Below are 20,060 nucleotides of genomic sequence, written 5' to 3' on the forward strand. Positions count from 1 at the left end.
ACGTGGGTGCAACACAAGTGACTTACTCTTTTTTATGCGACTTTTAACATAAGTTTTTTATGACTTAAAGAGGCATGGAGAACATAGAGTACCATGCAACTAGACCATTTGAATTTGCTAGTAACTATCTTGTGTTATCATTTCGTCAAATGCTTAATCATGGTTTTACTGGAAAAAAAAAAACAGTGAAGTTGTCGAATGTATAACCATTATAATTTTCCCAGAAGATGATTGTGCAACATGGTGTTTTCTTAGAAGAGTCTTTAATGTGCATTAATTTATTAGAATACATAAAGTTGTAGTATTAATGTTATTAACTGACATTGGCAACAGTAGGTTCAGAAACATGCTACTGGCTACTGATTGAGGGTTAATAGAAAATCAAATTTGCGAATATGTAACAGTTTGCTAACGAGTAATGGATATTCATTATTTAGGATTCGTGCAACGATGACGTGAAAGAATGTGCAAACAATAGAAACCCCCCCAATAATGGAATGTGCAACGATGAAGTTTATACTAATGCAATTTTAAGTGAATTTGGTAGTGATCTAATATTGGCAAAATGGGTATTAAGCCGTTCAAAACTTGTGCAACTAAGAATTTAGAAGCAGAGCAACTGCAAACGAATTACATAGACAAAAGTATGCACCCTAAGTAATTATGTAAATGCAATTTTAATTTAAAAACCAAAGGACGGAGAAAAGTAAAAGTGTTTGACAATAGTGTTTGATAAATCACAAAGCAACACAACTAAAACCAGTGAACTAGGAAGACAATTTAAAAAGACACGGTAAATAACTCAGGGAATCAAAAGAAATCTTAATTACCATAATTAAGCCAACTACAAATATGCAATTACCGAAAATAAAATAAACAACTAAAAGGAAAAAAATACAAAGACTAAAAAGACCCCAACTAAAATGGCGGCAATAATTAAAAAGAATCTTCCAAAAAATAAACCAACAAACAATAGCCATAGATCTAACTAAAATCAAGAGTCAATATTTGACCACAAACCTCATCTAGAAACATGACCTCATTTGATCCTCTACCTACATATATATATATATATATATATATATATATATATATATATATATATATATATATATATATATATATATATATATATTAAATATAAAATTGTAGTGTCACAACTTTCTTTCTTTTTTCAAAAACAAGTTTTATATATATATATATATATATATATATATATATATATATATATATATATATATATATATATATAAATTGGAGGGGGGATACCCCAAAGAAAATACAACTAAGAGTTAGGCGCGGAAATCATTCGCCAGCTGGGTAATCCAGCTATGTCATTGTCTATGATACCTAAGATATAGTCGGGGGGTTCCCATAGAACATGTAAGCCAGGGGGAAAAAATGCAGAAGATTTTGCAAGAGCGTCCGCCACTTGGTTTTGGTTGCGATAAATTGGTTCTACTTGCCATGTCTCCAAAAACAAGTTTAATTTAAGTAAAAGATATTTATATATTATTATGTAAATGAGTAAAGCCCATAGTATTGATTATACAAAATCTTATACATTCACATTTTAAGAAAGAAAATACTTGGTGTATTCTTAATTTATACTTCTAACTTGTACTCCTTCTCACATGATTTTCATGTAAACATTTCTCTGTAAATCCACATAATGAAAATAATCAATCCTAATTTATCATCTCAAGGAGTAGAATTTGAGAGACTACGTAGTAAAACTCTTTTAGTAATTAGATGGGCATGATTAAGAACCCAATTTGTACCCAAAAGTTCAAAGCAGACATAAAGAACTTTCAAGACGTTTTGGGCCTTTTACCAACACTGGTAGTCCAAGAAAGGCTTTTAAGGCTAAGCTTGCGCTCAACAAATCAATAAATCGTTAGGTAGCATTACTATGCCTTTGTGCAGTGTAAGGTCAATCTACGTTTTGTTCACATAATGAATTTTGAGGTAATAGAAATGTTATTCCATAAGGAATGGAATAGACAAGGAATAGAATATGAATTGTATTCTATTGTTTCGTTCGCGGAAGGAATAGACTTTAATAATTATATTACAATGTTTGGTTGTTTTAAGGAATAGAATGAAATATGTTTCAAAAAGACATAAATATCCTTATAAAAGTATGTGGTGGTGGTGGTGGTGTTGGTGTTGGCGGTGGTGGCGCCGGTAGCAGTGGTGATGGTGGTAGGGTATTTTCGGTATTATAGTACCAAAGCTATTCCCAAATACTTGGGAATACCTAATACAAGGGGATCCCCTAGGAATGACTATTCCCCCTGCAAATGGAATAGCTCATTTTCGGAAACATTATTCCCATGAATAAAATGACAAAACAAACAATGGAATAAGTCTATTATCGGAAATGATATTCAATTCCCGACCTATTTCATGAACCAAACACGCCATTAGAGTCTACATAATGTAATTTATCTCTCATGTATAATTTATAAGTTATTATACTGGAGTAAAATTAACACAGTGCACACTTTTCAAATAATGATGTATAATTTCCCTCATTCCTTCATCACTCAATATATATATATATATATATATATATATATATATATATATATATATATATATATATATATGGTAGAGTTCCATTGCGGTCAAGGCTTCCCATGCATCACGCACCATTAGGTACACATAAGCCATTCCGTGGTGCGCTTATGTGTACCTAATGGTGCGTGATGCATGGGAAGCCTTGACCGCAATGGAACTCTACCATATATATATATATATATATATATATATATATATATATATATATATATAATCTATTACACTTACAAATTGACAATATCAGCTTTCAACAAATATTTTTCATACAATCAATAAATATGTTTAGTGCAACAATATCTCAAACTGTAGAAAACCAATAAATATATCATTTGTCTAGGGTGGATCAAGTTTGAATGTAAACATTTACACCCACGGTAGATTGACTTTACTAGAGATAATAACACCCAAATTCAAATTTAACTGACTCCCTCGACTATTAATATTTCACCATTTTGGTCATCGACTTTCAAACTTATTCAATTTCATCATCAATAATGCAATTGTTATCAGAATGATCATAACAAGAACTATTTTTTGTTTGAACAAATGACTATTTTAGATAAAAATTACATATAGTTGAAATGAAATTAAATAAGTTTAAAAGTTGAGAATCAAATTGATGAAATCCTAATAGTCGGCTCAAATGACTATTAACTCTATCCTAACCTACCCCATTTTAATATCTATTCATGTGTGGAATATTAAATTATTATCTCTAGTAAATACATTAATTAAATTATAAATCAAACAATCATTAGACATTTAGACACCACTAAAGAAGATTATGATCATCTCTAACTTTTTGACATTTTGGCAAGGCTCTCAATTTATTCTCACACCAAGTAACACTATACTTCCATCAATATCATAGTAGTTTTTTTTTTTTTTTTTTCCTTAGAAGAGAAAATCACTATTCGAATATATATAATGAGGAAATAAATTGTACTAAAAAATTCATGTATGACATATTTGATCAACAAAGTTTGTTAACAGTGGTCAAACTTATAATCTTATAATACGAAAATTATGTTCCACCAATTTATGAATTTAATTAACAAATAAAGTAAAATTAAAATTTACATTTTCTAGTGATATGAAACAAGTCAATTGGGTCCTAAATTTAACGAATAATGCAATTAGTTTAACTCCTTTAATTTAATAGAAGAAACAAAATATTTAGTGGCTTTCAAAAAAATTATGTCATATTATTATCCATTCAACATATTACAACTGAAGTTGTTTTGAGTATACTAACACCTAATCTCTTGATACTTGCATAGATTTTAATTATATCTATCATAATTAGGGGATTGCGAATTTTCTCGACCAAAAAAAAAAGAATAAATTGTTTTGCTCTTGTAACGACTAACGTCTGTCAATGGTCTCAATTTTCCATATCCCAACCACCCACTCCTGCAACGTCGCTGTTGTTTGTTAATGTCATAATCTTAATCAAGAAAATGTGTGTAATGTCTTCATTCTTCATTATTACGAGGATAACACTATCTGATGACTCATGTTTATCACGTACTAGTTATAACCTGGAGGGTGTGGTTGAGTGGAAGGGACTCATTCATTTAATCAAAGGTTAATGATTCAATTCTTGTCTTTGGAAACGGTGGCGATTAGTTTAGATGGAGACTTAGATTTTTTGGGCTAAAAATATTTGAAAAGTTAAAGTATAAAATACTTATTATTATTAAGTTGGAAAAAATAATTTGTAATAAATGAAGTTCAAGATATTAATAAGTTAAACGAATATTATGTTATGAAAGTTTGCACATAAAAAGAAAAAGTAAAAACAGTATATTTAAAAATTATATTATCATTCTAAAATAAATAAATCAAAATATCTAAGTTATCACTGCACATAATTACAACTATTTTTTATTTAAAATTTACCATCATTAGCTCTTATATAACTTATTACTAGTATATTTTTATGCGCGATGCGCAAAAAATAGGTGCCCAATATTAATACATTATATTAAAAATTTAAATTTATTTAAATTTTAGATATTTAAATTATTCTAAATAATAATAATAATAATGTAAATCATTTTTATAAATTTGATATTTATATTTTATGTAATAATTAACATATAACTCAGATATATAATGTTTATATATTATTATTAATGAAGAAGATAAGAAAATATATGGTGAATGCATGTGCATGGTAATAATAGTAGAAAAGATAACAGAAGTTATAACGGTAGGGGTATGTTTGTCAAAAATATTTTAATGTACAACCTTTATAGCATAATGTACAAAAAAAACTTAACGGAAAAAACGGACATAAATCAGGGGTATAACTTTCATTCACACTTATTATGTTTTTAGATTAGATTAGATTATTTACTTATTTAGTAGATTTTACTCCAAACACAGTAAAATTTTTGTTCGTGTTTTTCAACGCAAAGTCCGTGACCTAACTTATTAATGGTTATGTTAAAAAATATGCAGCAGTGGGTTGGTGGTTGGTACCAAGGTTGTTGAAATTTTAATGACCAACTTGAATCCATTTGAATGCACTCTCTAGCTATATAAGTATATAGTCTCCTCTTATATGATTATATATTATTGCTCCAAATTAAAAACCCATAACTATTGCATGCCCCACCCTTCAGCTTGGTGGAAAAAATGTTATGCATGTGTACTCACAAAATGGATTATTTTAATATTTTTGTCAAATAATTCGCATCGATCCACTGAAAAATATGCAACCATTTAAAATTAATTATCGTTGATCAAAAGTAAGGGAGTAGAATAAAAATACATGCAATACACTCAATAAGAATACGCGCAATACAATACAAAAGTAACGGACTTTAATTTTTCCATAAGCACAATCGTATAAAATATAGTGAAATTGTACGGCACTATATTAATTTCATTTTTGTTTTGGTACACTAGTATGTGTGAAACGTTAGACTTCTTGTCTGCATACTTAATATGCTAAGAATAAAGATACTGAGCATGACTAGTGTCGGGTGTAGGATGGGATTATTACTTTTTTTTTTTTTTTTCTATAAATGCTCCTAACACCTTACACAGTCTGCCATCTCGATCTGTTTTCCATAATAATTTTCTCTGGTTCTCTCTTAGCTCAGCTCCCAGCAGGATAGGATGGGAAGAGGCAGTGCAGTGATGGTGTGCGCGGCGGTTGTGCTGTGCGTGCTTCTGCTTCACTCCGAGGTGGCTCAGGCCGCCGTTTACACCGTCGGTGGTTCCGGCGGCTGGACCTTTAACGTCGACAGCTGGCCCAAAGGAAAACGCTTCAGAGCCGGCGATGTGCTCGGTAAGTACTATACAGTATATTGTATACACACTCAAACTTGTATATATATATATCCCACCGAGATCTATGTACAGTTTCTTATCATTGCAATCTAATCTAGTCTCAGTGGTACAAAGTTTTACAATGCTTTTAGACATATATAGATCTTGTTTAATTTAGTGATACTATATATAATACATTAGGTTTTATTTCCAGGTTAGGCTAATCTAAAGTCTCCAAATCCATGCCCAGCTGTCAATACTGAGCTTTACGTACTCTGTATATATATTACCCTCAAGTCCTCGACATAGTTCTTTAGTTCTTTATGCCGGTAGTGCAAAAGTTAAGAATGTTTAACAAAAAAATAAAAGTGTAGGTTGATGATAGTGAGATTGTATATTTATAAATTTATATATATTATCCCAACATGTTCCTTTAGTGTGTGGCGTGAAAAATTAATATTGGATGTACTATGATTAAGAGTGTATTTGGAAATCAAGAAAATGATTATTTTAGAAATAAATTTTTGAGTTTCTAGTATTTGGCAAATGAGAAAATATTAGAGTCCATGGAAATTGATTTTTGATCAAAGGAAAACAAAACTAGTTGTTTGGAAAATGAATTTTCCTTTTTTTTTTTGGGGGGAAAGTCATTTTTCATGTAGATAAAAAGCTCTCGGGCGGCGGAATGAGAAGGCGACCAATGGTTGCCTTCCGCCGGAGAAGGCTGGTCTCCTTCCATCAGAGAAAGGGAACAGTTTATCTTCTCTGATGGAAGGCGACCAACCGCCCGCGTTTCATTTATGGTAGAACGGTTCGCCTATGAAAAATAACTCATTTTCTAGAAAATATGTTTCAGAAGTTATTTTCTTGGTTTCCAAACACGCTAAACTTTTTTGTTTGTTTACCCCGTATGTAGTCAAAAACCACAATGGTAAATCAACCTAAATTATTTTTAGTTGACTGACTCAAACAAAAAAAAGTAAATAGATCGCTCCATTAGAGTCACCCTTGTAAATTTATAATCCCCTTGAACCCCTGGCTCTTGCTCGTGAGACTAATGGAGACAAATCATGAAATGTGTCTCAAATGATTTATTGGCCTCGAAATGATCGTACTAGTGTCCACCATAAAATTATAATTGAATTTATTTTGAATTGGTTGAGAGTGACTTGATTATATATTGCATGCAGCGTTCAACTACGGCTCCAGCTACCACAACGTGGTGGCCGTGAACCGTGCAGGCTACAACAGCTGCCGTCCGCCGCGCGGCGCCAAGACGTATCAGACCGGGAAAGACAGGATCAAGCTGGTGAAGGGACAGAATTTCTTCATCTGCAGTTTCCCAGGCCACTGCGAGTCCGGAATGAAGATCGCTATCACCGCTGTTTGACGAAATCCATGATTTTCGGGGACACATATGTATGGTTTACGCAAGGCGATGATGATATATATAGTTAATTAAAACGCATAAATAAATGCAGTATTACGTTGTTGCTAATTTAAGGAACTGTGCGTGGCTTGTCTAAGCTTATGCATATATAACTAGTGCCAAGTCCATTGGTTTAGCTATTTCTACTGTGTGGTTTCTACTTTCTACTAGTAGTCTTAATATGGTTCGTGCTTATAAAATACTGAGTACTTTATTTGCAGTGCTTTTTAGTGTGGAATGCTTTATTCTACAAATAATTTATTAATTAAATGCACATGATATACTAACCACAAACACATAATATGAAGCGAAGGGATTGATATAATATACTAAGTGTAGTCACATAATCTTATCGAAGTGGGAGATTGATGGTGGAGCATTGGACTTAGATCATATAGGTTGGGCCTGTGAGAGCGAGAATACTTGCATCGCATTAAATGTAAACAAGCTTTAAATAAGCTTTACAGAGCAAGGAAACAAGAAGCAGATAAAAGCTAAACCACAAGATAATAAAACAAATATAATAGAATTAATATATGAGGCCTAGACTAAGTCTTAACACGCCCTCGCAAGATTGAGGCACCATCGGTGAGCCCAAGCTTGAACCGAAACGCAACAAAAAGCCAATGACCAAGTGGTTTAGTTAGAAGGTCCGCAACCTGCTCAGCCGACCGGACATAAGTGACTCGCAGAGTTCCAGAAGTAACCTGTTCACACACAAAGAAATAGTCCAACGCCAAGTGTTTCATTCGTGAGTGGAAAACCGGATTTTTGCACAGTTACGAAGCACTCAAATTGTCAGTAACCAGCATCGGTGTAGAATGCAAATGAACCCCAAGTTCACACAACAAATTTTGGACCCACATAACTTCACTAGCGGAATTAGCAAGAGCCCGAAATTCAGCTTCCGTGGAGGACCGAGACACTGAACGCTGTTTTGCAGACTTCCAACAAATAATATAATATTAGAACCAAAAAATACACAATAGGTCGTGGTAGAACGCCCCCCATCACGAACACCACCCCAATCAGAATATGAAAATGCCACAAGCGATAGCAGACACCCACGCCGAAAATGTAGGTCAAAATGCAATGTACCTTTCAGATAGCGTAATATCGATCCGCTTGACAGCTTGCCAATGGCTCTCAGAATTAAAAAAAAAAAAAAAAAGAAGCTCGCTAGAGGGATGACTCTGATACCATGTGAGAGTGAGAACAGTTGCATTGCATTGCATTAAACATAAACAAGCTTTAAATAAGCTTTACAGAGCAAGGAAACAGAAAAAAGCTAGACTAAGTCTTAACAGGGCCTAGCTCCAAGGCAATAGTAAATATGACTGGAGTTTGGTGGGTGAAACTCGTCCACGAACAAGATTGTAGCCAATAAATTAAAGAATTCTGAAGAAATAAATTGACTTACTCAAATCTTGACTAGCTGTAGTAAAAGGTTAATAAGTAACTCCCAAATGGAATTTGATCGAACATATGACCTTAGTTACGTTCAATCTTAAGTCACAATAATTGTATTTCACTTTTTGATCAATTCAATTGGGATTGAAACCTATTGCTAGTTCAATTCTAAATTATTAAGTCGTGGTTCTAAATATATAATTATGTAACAACTACTTGTGACCATAGGCTTAGTTCAACCTCAAATTCAATTCACAAGTTAACTATCCAACCATCTCAACTGGTTCAAAGCCCATTTCGATTTCAGTTCTAAACTATATAGTCCAGTTCTAAATATGTAAGCAATAGATCAAACTTGAACTTTAATTTGAAGGTTAATCTTTAGTTTAAAAAATCGATGGTTCCGGTAATTTAGTTCACAGTTCTAACATTTTTGTTTCCATCCAACAATCCAAGTTCTAAATCGATGGTTCCAGTTTAATTAATTATAATTGGCCAAACATGAATCCTATATTCCACCAATTATAATTATATTTTGAATTATATTATATATATATATTTTAAAATCATCAATGTTTCAAAAGCAATATAATATTAAAACTACCAACAACATTTTAAATAACAACAAAAACACACACAAATCAACATACACTATATATTTTATATATATCATTATAAAATGTATACATACATACCACAACTACTTCTTTGATTTACGAGAAAATTTGCAGCCACTATATATTTATTGATGTGCATTGAGCAAAGCCTGCCTTCAAGCTGGCAGTATAATACTTGCCTGGGTGAAGCTAGCTAGGTTTCTCAAAAAAGAAATATGCAGAGGTAGTTTGGCATGCTGACCGCCTCCTCCTCGTCTTTAACGTTGTCTGATCTGCTGCTATGTATATAATAATGTAAATGCAGTATATACTACATATGTATGGTGTAAACATGTCTGTGTGTCAGAATGTGTGTATAATGAAGTGAAGGAGGTGGACAGAATGCCAAAATGACTCTGCAATACTTCTGAGAAACCCTGCAGGAAGAAGGAGAATAACAGCTGATGAGTTGATGAAGCTTCACATCTCTTATTATAACATTTTTTTTTTTGACCATAGGGTGAATCGAGAGGGGCATGATAAGTATTTATTACTGAAAAATGTATGGTAAAAAAATGGAGGACAATAATAGTATAGAGAGAGCTTTTTTGGGTGGTGGGTTGAAGAAAGTGGGTGCATGAGCGTGCATGATGTTTGTAGGATTAGTGGGGGGAAATATTGGACTTCACTTTTGTATATATTACGAAAAGTTCTTGCCCATGCATGCGTTTACATTTTTCTTTCTAAAAGGATTATTAATTCTGCCTACTTTTCATCCTTTATTATCTTTAATTATTTAGTAGTATTGTTATGTTATTTGTAGTCATATTATATTAGTTATGAAAATGATCAATGTTAGTCTCTTGATTATTTCATTTTCATCAATAATTCTGATTTTCTGATCCGTTAATCGTCATAACTTCTAACAAATATTCGTTAGAAACGAACATAAATTCTTAATTTCTGAACACTAAACTTTGATTTATACGTTTTGTAGTTACGTTGTATAAACTTGAAATAAATTTCAACTGCATATGTTCATCATTCGAGTTGAGAAGGTCCTCATTTAATTTTCATCACTTTAAATTGGCGAGACTAGTGAGAATAAATAAGGATTTCTTTTGAGTTTATACGACTACAGAATACATAAATCACAAAGTTAGGTCGTGTCAAAGATTTTACTTAATTAATCTCTAGTCACAAAATTCAAGTTCACAATCCAGTAAAATTTAAAAATGTTTTTACCACGCCTTTAATTAGAATCTAATATTTTAACCACAATAAAGCCTAATTAATTAAGTGAATATACGCCAAGATCTTGTAGTCTAATGGTATCCGAGTTGCAGTCAGGGGGCATTGACTTTATGAACAGATACTACATTGTAATAGAGTCAGTAGCATTCAAAAAAATTAAGTGAATATACAAGTTTGAATTTCAAATTTGGGCTCTTACCATTTCTTATATATTCTCTCAAATACTACCTACTGAACCAAGTGAGTTAAACTCGTACTTTTACCATTCACCCCAGTCCCATCCTCATCAAGGGATCTACCCACTTTGATGTTTTTATCATTTCTGTCATAGAACTAAACTGATGGATGAAGTAAATCCTAAAATGTGCATCAACTTCAAACTTTACATCATGTGATTATTTGCAAAGCAAATGTTATGACTTTATTTTAATTTGAATTTGCTAACCAATTGAGATGTGGCCGAGACATGAATATATATATGTTTGACCAGTGATCTACTGTGACCACAGTATGTACAGTTAGTAGGTGTTGGGGGTGGTATAGTGCTTTTTTGACCTTGCTTAAAAAGGAGAGTGCAAAATTTGAATGAGTTGCTTTTGTCTCCCACTCACCATGTGAGTAATCACATTGTCAACTCACATCCGATCGATCCATCCAAACCCTTTTCTATGTTCATTCTTTAGCAAGCTGGTGGTGAGAATGGGGATTAGGCTTTAATTTTGATGATTGGGAATCTATATTCTTTTGTGGACAAATTACTTTTAAACGTGTTTGACTTTAATTTAGCATATTGCATACACACTTTTCCTTTTTGTATGCATACAACTTTTATTTTCTATCTTTAATCCGTTATGCCCAAAACTCTTTTTTATACTTGTACATTAGTGTTCACCTGTAAAGTTACATTTGCAGCTAGCAAAACAAAACTTATAAACTTATTTTGAATTGATTAACCAATTGAGTTGTGTTACGAGAAAACTCTTTTTTGTTTTAGCTTACTAAATCATCTAACTAACTTGGTTGGAATTATGGACACTCCATTCCCACAATCGCCCCCCAAGGCCCCAAGGCTCCCACCCCCCCACCTCCCCCCCAACCCAACCAAAAAATCTAATTAGAAACAGTGGAATAATAGTTTTTTGAACTATTTACAACAATTCCGTTGTCGTCCAGCGGTTAGGATATCTGGCTTTCACCCAGGAGACCCGGGTTCGATTCCCGGCAACGGAATTTTCATCCTTTTTACAATGCTTAAGGCATTATCCACCTGGTGTATATTTGGCTTTAGAACCACTTGCAACAATTCCGTTGTCGTCCAGCGGTTAGGATATTTGGCTTTCACCCAGGGGACCCGGGTTCGATTCCCGGCAACGGAATTCTTGTCCCTTTTTTAACAATGCTTTTAAGGCATTAGCCATTAGGCTGCTGAGCTGCTAATTGAATTACTCCTCCATATTAATCATGATCAATAGTCATAATGTAAAATCAGACATACCAAATTGCAAAAGGGTACACTATATTTTGTTAAATTTTCCCAGAAAGTATAATCTAAGGTGCAAGGGTCCATTGAACTTTGAACAATTTTATGGGACTATTTACACTTAACAGCAGCACAGTTATTCCCAGTTGTTTCATCATAAAGATTCACAAAATTCTAGTATTCCAACAGACCTTTGACACAGTATGTAGCGACCAAAAACCATCCAAGGAGGAGGAGAGAAAACGACAACAATGCAATCAAGAAAGCCCATCCGACTAAGGCTAGTCCGAAGCAGAGCACCACGACGAATGGCAAGAAAGATCTCAGTATCGCAAAGCCATTATTAACCCAGCAGCCCTTGGTGAGCACTAGACCCGCCACGTTAACCACGTTCCAGCCCATCGATCCGCCATAGCATAGCCGGTTCAGGCAGTTGGCAACGAACGAGTGAGAGTTACAAGTGAAGAGGTTGTAGGATTGGTGCTCAAAGCGGCGCATGCTCGAGAGGAGCCCCTCGTCCCACGTGATCGCTGTGCCATAGTCTATATGCTTGTAACGACATTTGCACGTGTGCCCAGCAAGGTTCAGAGGAAAACAACACTGTTTATATCAAACAAAGTGAATTGGAAAACGAGAAGAACAGAAAGAAACCTTAACGAATTATCAAACATACCTGCTCTCTGTCCAACTGATAGTACCTGGCTACAGCTCCAAACGCAAAATTGTTAACATTGATTAAGTAGGACCCCGAGAAATCTAAGATGGTTCCATCCTCCCTGCATATGCCAACATGGCCAATGAAAGGCGCCAACCATGAGACCACGGGAAGAGGAGTCCAAACTAAGCAACACGGGAACTTCGCCTTCTTAGGATCTATTTCATCTAACGGCCATAGTTCGTGCTGAATTCTCTCCGCACGTGTTATTCTTTCGATGCCAAAAGTAGATGCAATCTCCATCCCACGAAGCCAACAGATACAACCAATGTACAATATGATATCCCTAACTTGCGAGTTTACTTCTCTCAATCTTCTCCCATGTCTGCCACATAGTGAACAGTTAAGACCAATCAAGAAGTATGGGACGAAAATGGAAGGAAATAACGCCACAAAACCATAATTTGTGAAAAATCACGGTCCCAATCATGAAAAAGGTCTATGGCATTTACAAGCTAAATTTACATTCTTCAATCATGACCTCAAGTTTAAAGAAATCGTTCTATGCACATTGGTATTTAAATACATAAGCTATGAATCCATCCTCTGAAATCACATAGAAACTCAGACACACAGTATTGTATCTGTACTTGTAAGGATTTTCATTGTATTCTTGGAACAATATTAGTTACCATCCACAAATAAAATGGCCCTGTTTGGTAACATAATTAACTTATCAGCCAATTTTGGCTTATTTGACCATAGTTGTTTGACTTGGTTAAATAATTAATATGATTGTTTGATTAATTAACTTTTTGTAACAGCTTATTGCTCAAAAATGCTAAAATTCAAAAAACTGTTCGAAACAACTTTTTCAATCAATTTTTTTGAGAAAATCATTTTGCATGTAATCAGTTATCAGCTAACAGCTATTTTACTAAACATCTTTCTACAATCAGCTAATGCTATCAACTAACCAAATTCACTAACCCAATCAGCTAAGAACTATTTATCAAACACCCCCGTTGTATTCTCATGGTGTAAGTCAATCACTTTTTTTTTGGATCATAGAAGAGGGGGAAACCCCAGAGACTAGAAAGAGAGGCCCTCAGTGAGACACTCGTCTGGGCGATGAAGCTCCCAGCCGATCTAAAGCCATCCGAACCTCAAACTCCCCCGGCGGAACTTCAAAGATGTGGAGGCCACCCTGAGTCGTCAACGCCCACTTCGCCAATTTGTCGGCGAGTTTGTTCTGTTCCCTGTAGATATGCAGGAAAACTACAGCTAAGAAGTTCTCCGCTTCTTTAATGCACCTCCGAACAATATTATTATTTTGCTCCTGCCCGGTTTCCTTTCCCTTTAACGCCTCTACCAGCATCTTTGAGTCACATTCTATCATTATTCTCCTTGCACCATACTCCTTAGCCATGCGTAGGCCCTGCAGCACACCCCACGCCTCCGCCACTGTACTCGTACATCTTCCTATTCTATATGTGTAGCCTCTGCACCAGTTGCCATGAGTATCCCGAAGGACACCACCGCAGCTTGCCTGGCCATCACTCGTACAACTGCCGTCCGTATTCAGCTTTAGCCATCCCTCATCTGGTTTCTCCCATGACAGCCTTTCTTCACCTCCCCTGTTGTGTCTCTGCAAAGGCCAGTGTCTTTCTTCAAAAGCCGCCGCCGTCTCGCTGTCGCATCTTCGTAGCCAGTCCAGCTTCTGCTCCAGTGGCAGGAGGTTTCTATTAAAGACTGCTTCATTACGCCATTTCCATAACCACCAAAGTCTGGTTCCAAACCGCTCGGGCCAACCATCCTCGAAGCCTTGCTGGCGGTCCCCTTTCAAGTTCATCGTAAGCCAGCTATTCCAGTCGAGATTGCGCATAGACTCCTCTGTACGTCGTTGTAGCGAGTGTCTCCAAATACGATCCACGTCATGGCATCGTCTAAAGAGATGATCCAAATCCTCACGCTGACCTGCACAATTGTAACAGTATTCGTTAGATGTGATATGTCTCCTCGTTCTTTCATAATTCGTTAGAACTCTCCCATGCTTAACTAGCCAGATAAACATCGAGATTCTTGCCGGAACCCTTAAAGACCAAATAAGGCCCCAGACTTTGTCAGCCTCCTGTCTAGCAGCATTGTCTGCCCACCCATACGCTGACTTGACCGAAAAGCACCCACGAGGGTCTGGGCTCCAACCCCATCCATCTGGAGTATTTTCTTCTGTTAAGCATAAACTGGCAAGGCGCTCTAGCTCTTCAGTGGGAAGGTATCGCTGTATCTTCTCCCATTTCCAACCTCTAACTTTATCCCAGTATTCGTTCACTGTTGCATATAGTTCTGGGAGGCCGAGGGTGCCACGGAGCTTCTCATATAGAGGTTTTGCTGTGAGCCAAGAGTCCATCCAAAACCTCGTAGATTTCCCATTTCGGACGACATGCGTGAGTCCGCTTTCTAAAGTTTCTCGCTCAGCACTAATCCCTTTCCATGCGTTGGAGATGCTTCTTCTACGAGTGGTAACCAGATGTGAGCCCGACCTGTGATGGTATTTCGTAGTAAGCGTTTTCGCCCATAGAGTATTTGGTTCCGTCTTAAGTCTCCAACCCAGCTTCATCATACATGCCCTATTCATGGTATGTAGGTTTCTCAAACCCAAGCCCCCACGCGTTTTGTCCGTAGTGATTATGTCCCAGGCCACCAGACTCATCTTATTGTTCCCAGATTGTTCATCCCGGCCCCATATGAATCGCCTGGTCCTTTTCTCTATCTCCGAGCAGACACCCTTAGGGAGGGCAGCCGTTTGCATGGTATAGATCGGGATAGCGTTAAGCACAGATTTGGCCAAAGTGACTCGTCCGGCAAGAGAGAGAGTCTTTGCTTTCCAACCCTCCAATCTGGCCGAGATTCTATCGAGGAGGCCCGCATAAGTGTTGCAGGTGACCCTGCCATGTAAAGATGGTACACCGAGATACCGGCCCAGGTCTTTCGTTTCTACAATCCCCAACTTTCCAACTATATCCTGCGCAACATCGGGGGCGGTATTTTTCGAAAAAAATACTTGTGATTTAGTGAGGCTGTAAGTCAATCACTTTTAATTTACACTAAACCAAAAGCCTTTTTTTTTTTTTTTTTTTTTTTTGGACAAGTACAAGCAATATCGTGGAGGAACAAATTTCACCAACTACAATTTTTCCTATTCAGCAATAAGATATTTAAAACAATATGTATATGCATCAACAAAAAAAATAAATCATTTTGCTCTGATGAACTATCAAGAAATCTAGGAAAGAATGCTGTAATCTCTATCCAGTCAAAATTAGGGCATTGCATAGCTACAATCAGCAATAACAAATATTCAAAATTTTAAATAAAATAATAAAAATGAAGCTAATCAAATAATTATTCAGTTCCATTGTTTCGCATTCGCAGGGAATTTTTCCATCAACAAAAATATTATCTTTTTGGAGCCCAGAATCAGCGTATATATATGCATACAATTATACAAATATCATAACCAATGCGCAAATATGAACTGAAATTCAATAATTAAAAGAACAAAAAAAGAAAAAAGAAAAAAGAAAAAAAGAGGAAAGATATAAGATGCTTATGAATTTGACATTTTTAAAAAATGGGAAATATAATTCATACAATGACGCGAAACCTGCAAAGACTGATGAGGGAGTTGAAGCAATCTGCAGGTGTGATGTTGGAGTATGCTACGATGCATGCTGTTGATGAAGCAGACAAGACACGCAAACATCTTAGCACATGCTCTTTATTGGTATTCTATATTCTATATTGCTGTAAAATGTTGACTCAAGGAATTTTATTTTATTTCTGGGTTAAACACGAGATCTTCTGAGCATGCCTTAACTATAAGACACATCTTTTAAGTCTGTACCATACTCAGACGAGTCTCTGTTCGCACTGGACTCACTTATCTTATACTGTCTCACGAATTTCTATTTGTACATTAGGTCATTTCAATATAAAAATATAATACTTATACTGAAAAATATAACACTAATCATGAATGAAATGTTTATTAATTGTATGTAAAAGTGTAATATTTTTTGTTTATATGTAAAATTATTACATTTTCATCAAAAATATTAAAATTTTTCTTATAAGATTTATGAAAAAAGTATAATATTTTTATATCAAATTATAAGTATTAAAAAAAAATTACACTTTTTCATATAAGTATTACATTTTTTGGTATAAATATTACATTTTCATTTTTGACTCCACCCCTACAAAGATATATGAGATAATTTTACACAAGTTTTTGCTATTTAATTTTAATTTTTTTTTTTTAAAGATTCATTACATTTTTACTAAAATTACCAGTTCTAATTAGTTCGTAGAGTATGAAATATGAATAATTATAAATATTGTTTTAAATTTGATAAATGTACATTAACATAAATAAAAAATTAAAAAATTATTATTTTTGGTTGTTTTCAAAGTTCTGATTTTCATGTTTAAGATAATTAGGGGACAGAATTGAAGTAGGGAAGATGCATGAACCTCAAACCTACCCCAGTGTATCTTAAATCTTACACTGGATATGGGTCCATTTCCAACCTTGGTTGGACTAAGGCGGGACCCACGCATATAATAAGGCAAAATATACTATAAAACTTACATGGTTATTTTTAGTATACTTCTTATTAAGTCTCCTGTGTTATAAATCGTTGCTTGTTTAGTAAGGTAATATAAACTTGCAGCCATTGCTTGTTGAATATGAACATTGCCTAATCTCATTCGTATTTTGGTCGAAGGAATGATGCTAGCCCCGAAAATGCATAGCTCGTAGGTTCGTTTGTTGTTGGAGCTTAAATTAACTTTGTAACTCATTAATTCGGTCGAGCGTTCTTCATGGCATCAACAATCGTATAGTTTCACTAAAAATGAACACGCAATATAATAAAATGAATTTTAGTCTAAGGTATTTCTGGTATATCTGTAAGAGCAGCAACAACAACAATGATCCTTTTCCAATACTAATGTCTGAAGATGAGGGCATTTCATAAGTATAAACTACAGTGTTTCAGACTTGCATATATTGAAATATAAAGCATCTGCATATCATCAGAGTGATCAGACTTCTATTTCCCAGATTGTTGAAATGTTCCCACATTGATTCTGTAGGGAGAATGCGAAGGGACATTAGCAACATAAAAGAAGCGGGCTGTCAAAAGTGAAAAGCATACCTTTCTCGGCCTTTTGGCTAAGATCAAGTGTAGTATCTGTTCTTATCAGTTTAATATCTGATACGTGAGCCATCGGTTCACATGATATTAACTTAATCTTTCAAGGGGAAGGCTCATTAAGGTAGCTTGCTACTTGGGCCTTCGTGAGTCGCCTTGGTATTGCACTATTACCTTGGCCTGGCTCGCCCTGCCAATGTTAGTCCAACATCTTAGTAGAACTCAATTAGAAGATGACACAAAACGATGTTTTTTCACAGACCATATATGCCCTTCAAAAACTGTGCAAAGGTTAATTTCCTGCAACATTTTTCTCCTAAGATGTCTGCAGAGTGGCATACCAAATTTAATTGATAGGAAATGCAGTCCGTTTAAACTTCTGTTTACATGTTTACAAAGAAGACATTTCTTGCTTACCTCAGTTCTTCATCCAAGTAATATGCAGCAAACCGCAAGCTGTTGTTTCAGGAACTTCTATGGGTATCTGTCACCAAAACGAGTATTTAAGGACTGCTATAAATCAAGAATGGGGAAAAAAAAGTATTCACATAGTCATATAGGTAAAGGAATAACATAGATTCAGAAGTTATAATAGGATTACCATTTTTCATATCACACATTTTCATTCTGGCTGAGGGGTTTAAAAAGGAAACTTTCTTTTTCTTGTTGCAAATGCAAATGCAAACAAGTTGGCTGTCATCTTCAAGATTCTGATGCATAGCTTCCAATACTTGGCTTAACTATTTTTTAATAACTTTCTTAACTTATTATAGCAATCAGCACTACAACTTCATGTTATCCCACTGTTTGCTCATGTCCCACATTGAGAATGTAGAAAGCATGTAAAAGTGCACGAGTACTATAAAAGAAGTGGCTGTCAACAAGAAAAAGCATACCTTTCTCGGCCTTTTGGCTAAGATCAAGTGTAGTATCTGTTCTTATCAGTTTAATATCTGATACGTGAGCCATTGGCTCACACGATATTAACTCAATTTTTTAAGGGGAAAGATCCACCAAGGTAGCTTGCTGCCTGGGTCTTTGAGTGTCGCCTTGGTTTTGCACTATTGCCTTGGCTTGGCACACCCCACCAATTTTAGTCTTACATTTTAGATGTGTAGTTTATAGTATGAGAAAAGAGATGAAAGTTGCAATTATGTTAATTATGGAGTGTATGATCACTGCTAGAAATCAAGAAGCTAAAAGAAATCTTATGCCCATAGAAGACTCAGATTCTGAAACTAGTCAGAATAGCATTGCAGTCCCATTATTGATTACAAACATTTTCTTTTCAGGTAGAGGATTAATTTGTATTCTTTTTCGGTTTTTCCTGCAGACAAATATGTGTATGCCAGATCATATGTGCTTATTAGAGTATATATACACACATATGAACTAATAAGCACTACAATTTAATGTTGTCCCACATTGATAATACACAAAGCATGTAAAGGTGCATGAGTACTATAAAAGAAGCGGTCTGTCAACAATACATTTCATACCTTTCTCGGCCTTTTGGCTAAGATCAAGTGTAGTATCTGTTCTTATCAGTTTAATATCTGATACGTGAGCCAATGGTTCACACGATATTAACTCAATTTTTTTAGGGGAAAGATCCACCAAGGTAGCTTGCTGCTTGGGTCTTTGAGTGTTGCCTTGGCTTTGCACTATTGCCTTGGCCTGGCACACCCCACCAATTCTAGTCTATCATTTTAGTTTTGTGTAGTTTAATACTTGTTTTGTATGATCACTGCTAGAAATCAAGAAGGGAGAACAAGTCTTATGTGTGTAGTGTCATAGAAGAAATCATTGATTCTGAAACTAGTTATAGTAGCATACTAGCATTGCATATTATTGATTACAAACATTTTCTTTCCAAACTTTTTCTTTTTCCCAAACCATGCCCCCCTCCAAAAACTTTTTATCTAGGATATCCATAAAACTGTGTTAAAGGTTAATCTCCCGCAACAATTTTCTCCTAAGATGTGTGCAGACTGGCTTAAAAAATTTAATTGATAGAAATTCAGTCATTTTAAAATTCTGTTTGCGGTGTTAACAGAGAAGGCATTTTTGCCTTATTGCTTACCTCAGGTTTTCATCCAAATAAGTAATATCCAGCAAACCGCGAGCTGTTGTTTCAGGAACTTCTATTGGT

The 20,060-nt window shown here is 35.1% G+C and overlaps 2 protein-coding genes, 1 long non-coding RNA gene and 2 other non-coding genes across 7 annotated transcripts; 3 read left to right on the plus strand and 2 right to left on the minus strand.

The window, feature by feature from the left end:
- The first annotated feature begins 5,617 nt into the window (after nt 1-5,617).
- On the plus strand, nt 5,618-7,511 carry LOC109167127 (basic blue protein). Its single transcript, XM_019316064.1, has 2 exons — nt 5,618-5,884; nt 7,056-7,511. The coding sequence occupies exons 1-2, from the start codon at nt 5,713-5,715 to the stop codon at nt 7,253-7,255; spliced, it is 372 nt and encodes a 123-aa protein (XP_019171609.1). The 5' UTR covers nt 5,618-5,712; the 3' UTR covers nt 7,256-7,511.
- A 4,201-nt stretch (nt 7,512-11,712) lies between these two features.
- On the plus strand, nt 11,713-11,784 carry TRNAE-UUC. The gene has a single exon. It is a non-coding gene; the product is annotated as a tRNA-Glu (tRNA).
- A 74-nt stretch (nt 11,785-11,858) lies between these two features.
- TRNAE-UUC lies at nt 11,859-11,930 on the plus strand. Its single transcript has one exon. It is a non-coding gene; the product is annotated as a tRNA-Glu (tRNA).
- Nucleotides 11,931-11,991: 61 nt separating this feature from the next.
- Nucleotides 11,992-16,479, minus strand: LOC109167041 (protein REVERSION-TO-ETHYLENE SENSITIVITY1-like). 2 transcript variants are annotated; one of them, XM_019315943.1, is made up of 3 exons: nt 16,357-16,479; nt 12,708-13,074; nt 11,992-12,634 (listed from the first exon to the last, which is right to left on the minus strand). In XM_019315943.1, the coding sequence occupies exons 2-3, from the start codon at nt 12,990-12,992 to the stop codon at nt 12,209-12,211; spliced, it is 711 nt and encodes a 236-aa protein (XP_019171488.1). In that variant the 5' UTR covers nt 12,993-13,074; nt 16,357-16,479; the 3' UTR covers nt 11,992-12,208. The 2 variants fall into 2 exon arrangements, with proteins under 2 accessions (XP_019171488.1, XP_019171487.1); XM_019315942.1 differs by having other exon boundaries at nt 12,010-12,634; nt 16,344-16,464.
- Nucleotides 16,480-17,600: 1,121 nt separating this feature from the next.
- On the minus strand, nt 17,601-19,863 carry LOC109167184. Of its 2 annotated transcripts, none has more exons than XR_002051805.1 (2): nt 19,408-19,863; nt 17,601-17,911 (listed from the first exon to the last, which is right to left on the minus strand). It is a non-coding gene; the product is annotated as an uncharacterized LOC109167184 (long non-coding RNA). The 2 variants fall into 2 exon arrangements; XR_002051804.1 differs by lacking the exon at nt 19,408-19,863 and adding an exon at nt 18,805-19,381.
- Between the last annotated feature and the right edge of the window lie 197 nt (nt 19,864-20,060).

Source organism: Ipomoea nil, unplaced genomic scaffold (assembly GCF_001879475.1).
Source record: "Ipomoea nil cultivar Tokyo-kokei standard unplaced genomic scaffold, Asagao_1.1 scaffold3147, whole genome shotgun sequence".
NCBI lineage: Eukaryota > Viridiplantae > Streptophyta > Magnoliopsida > Solanales > Convolvulaceae > Ipomoea > Ipomoea nil.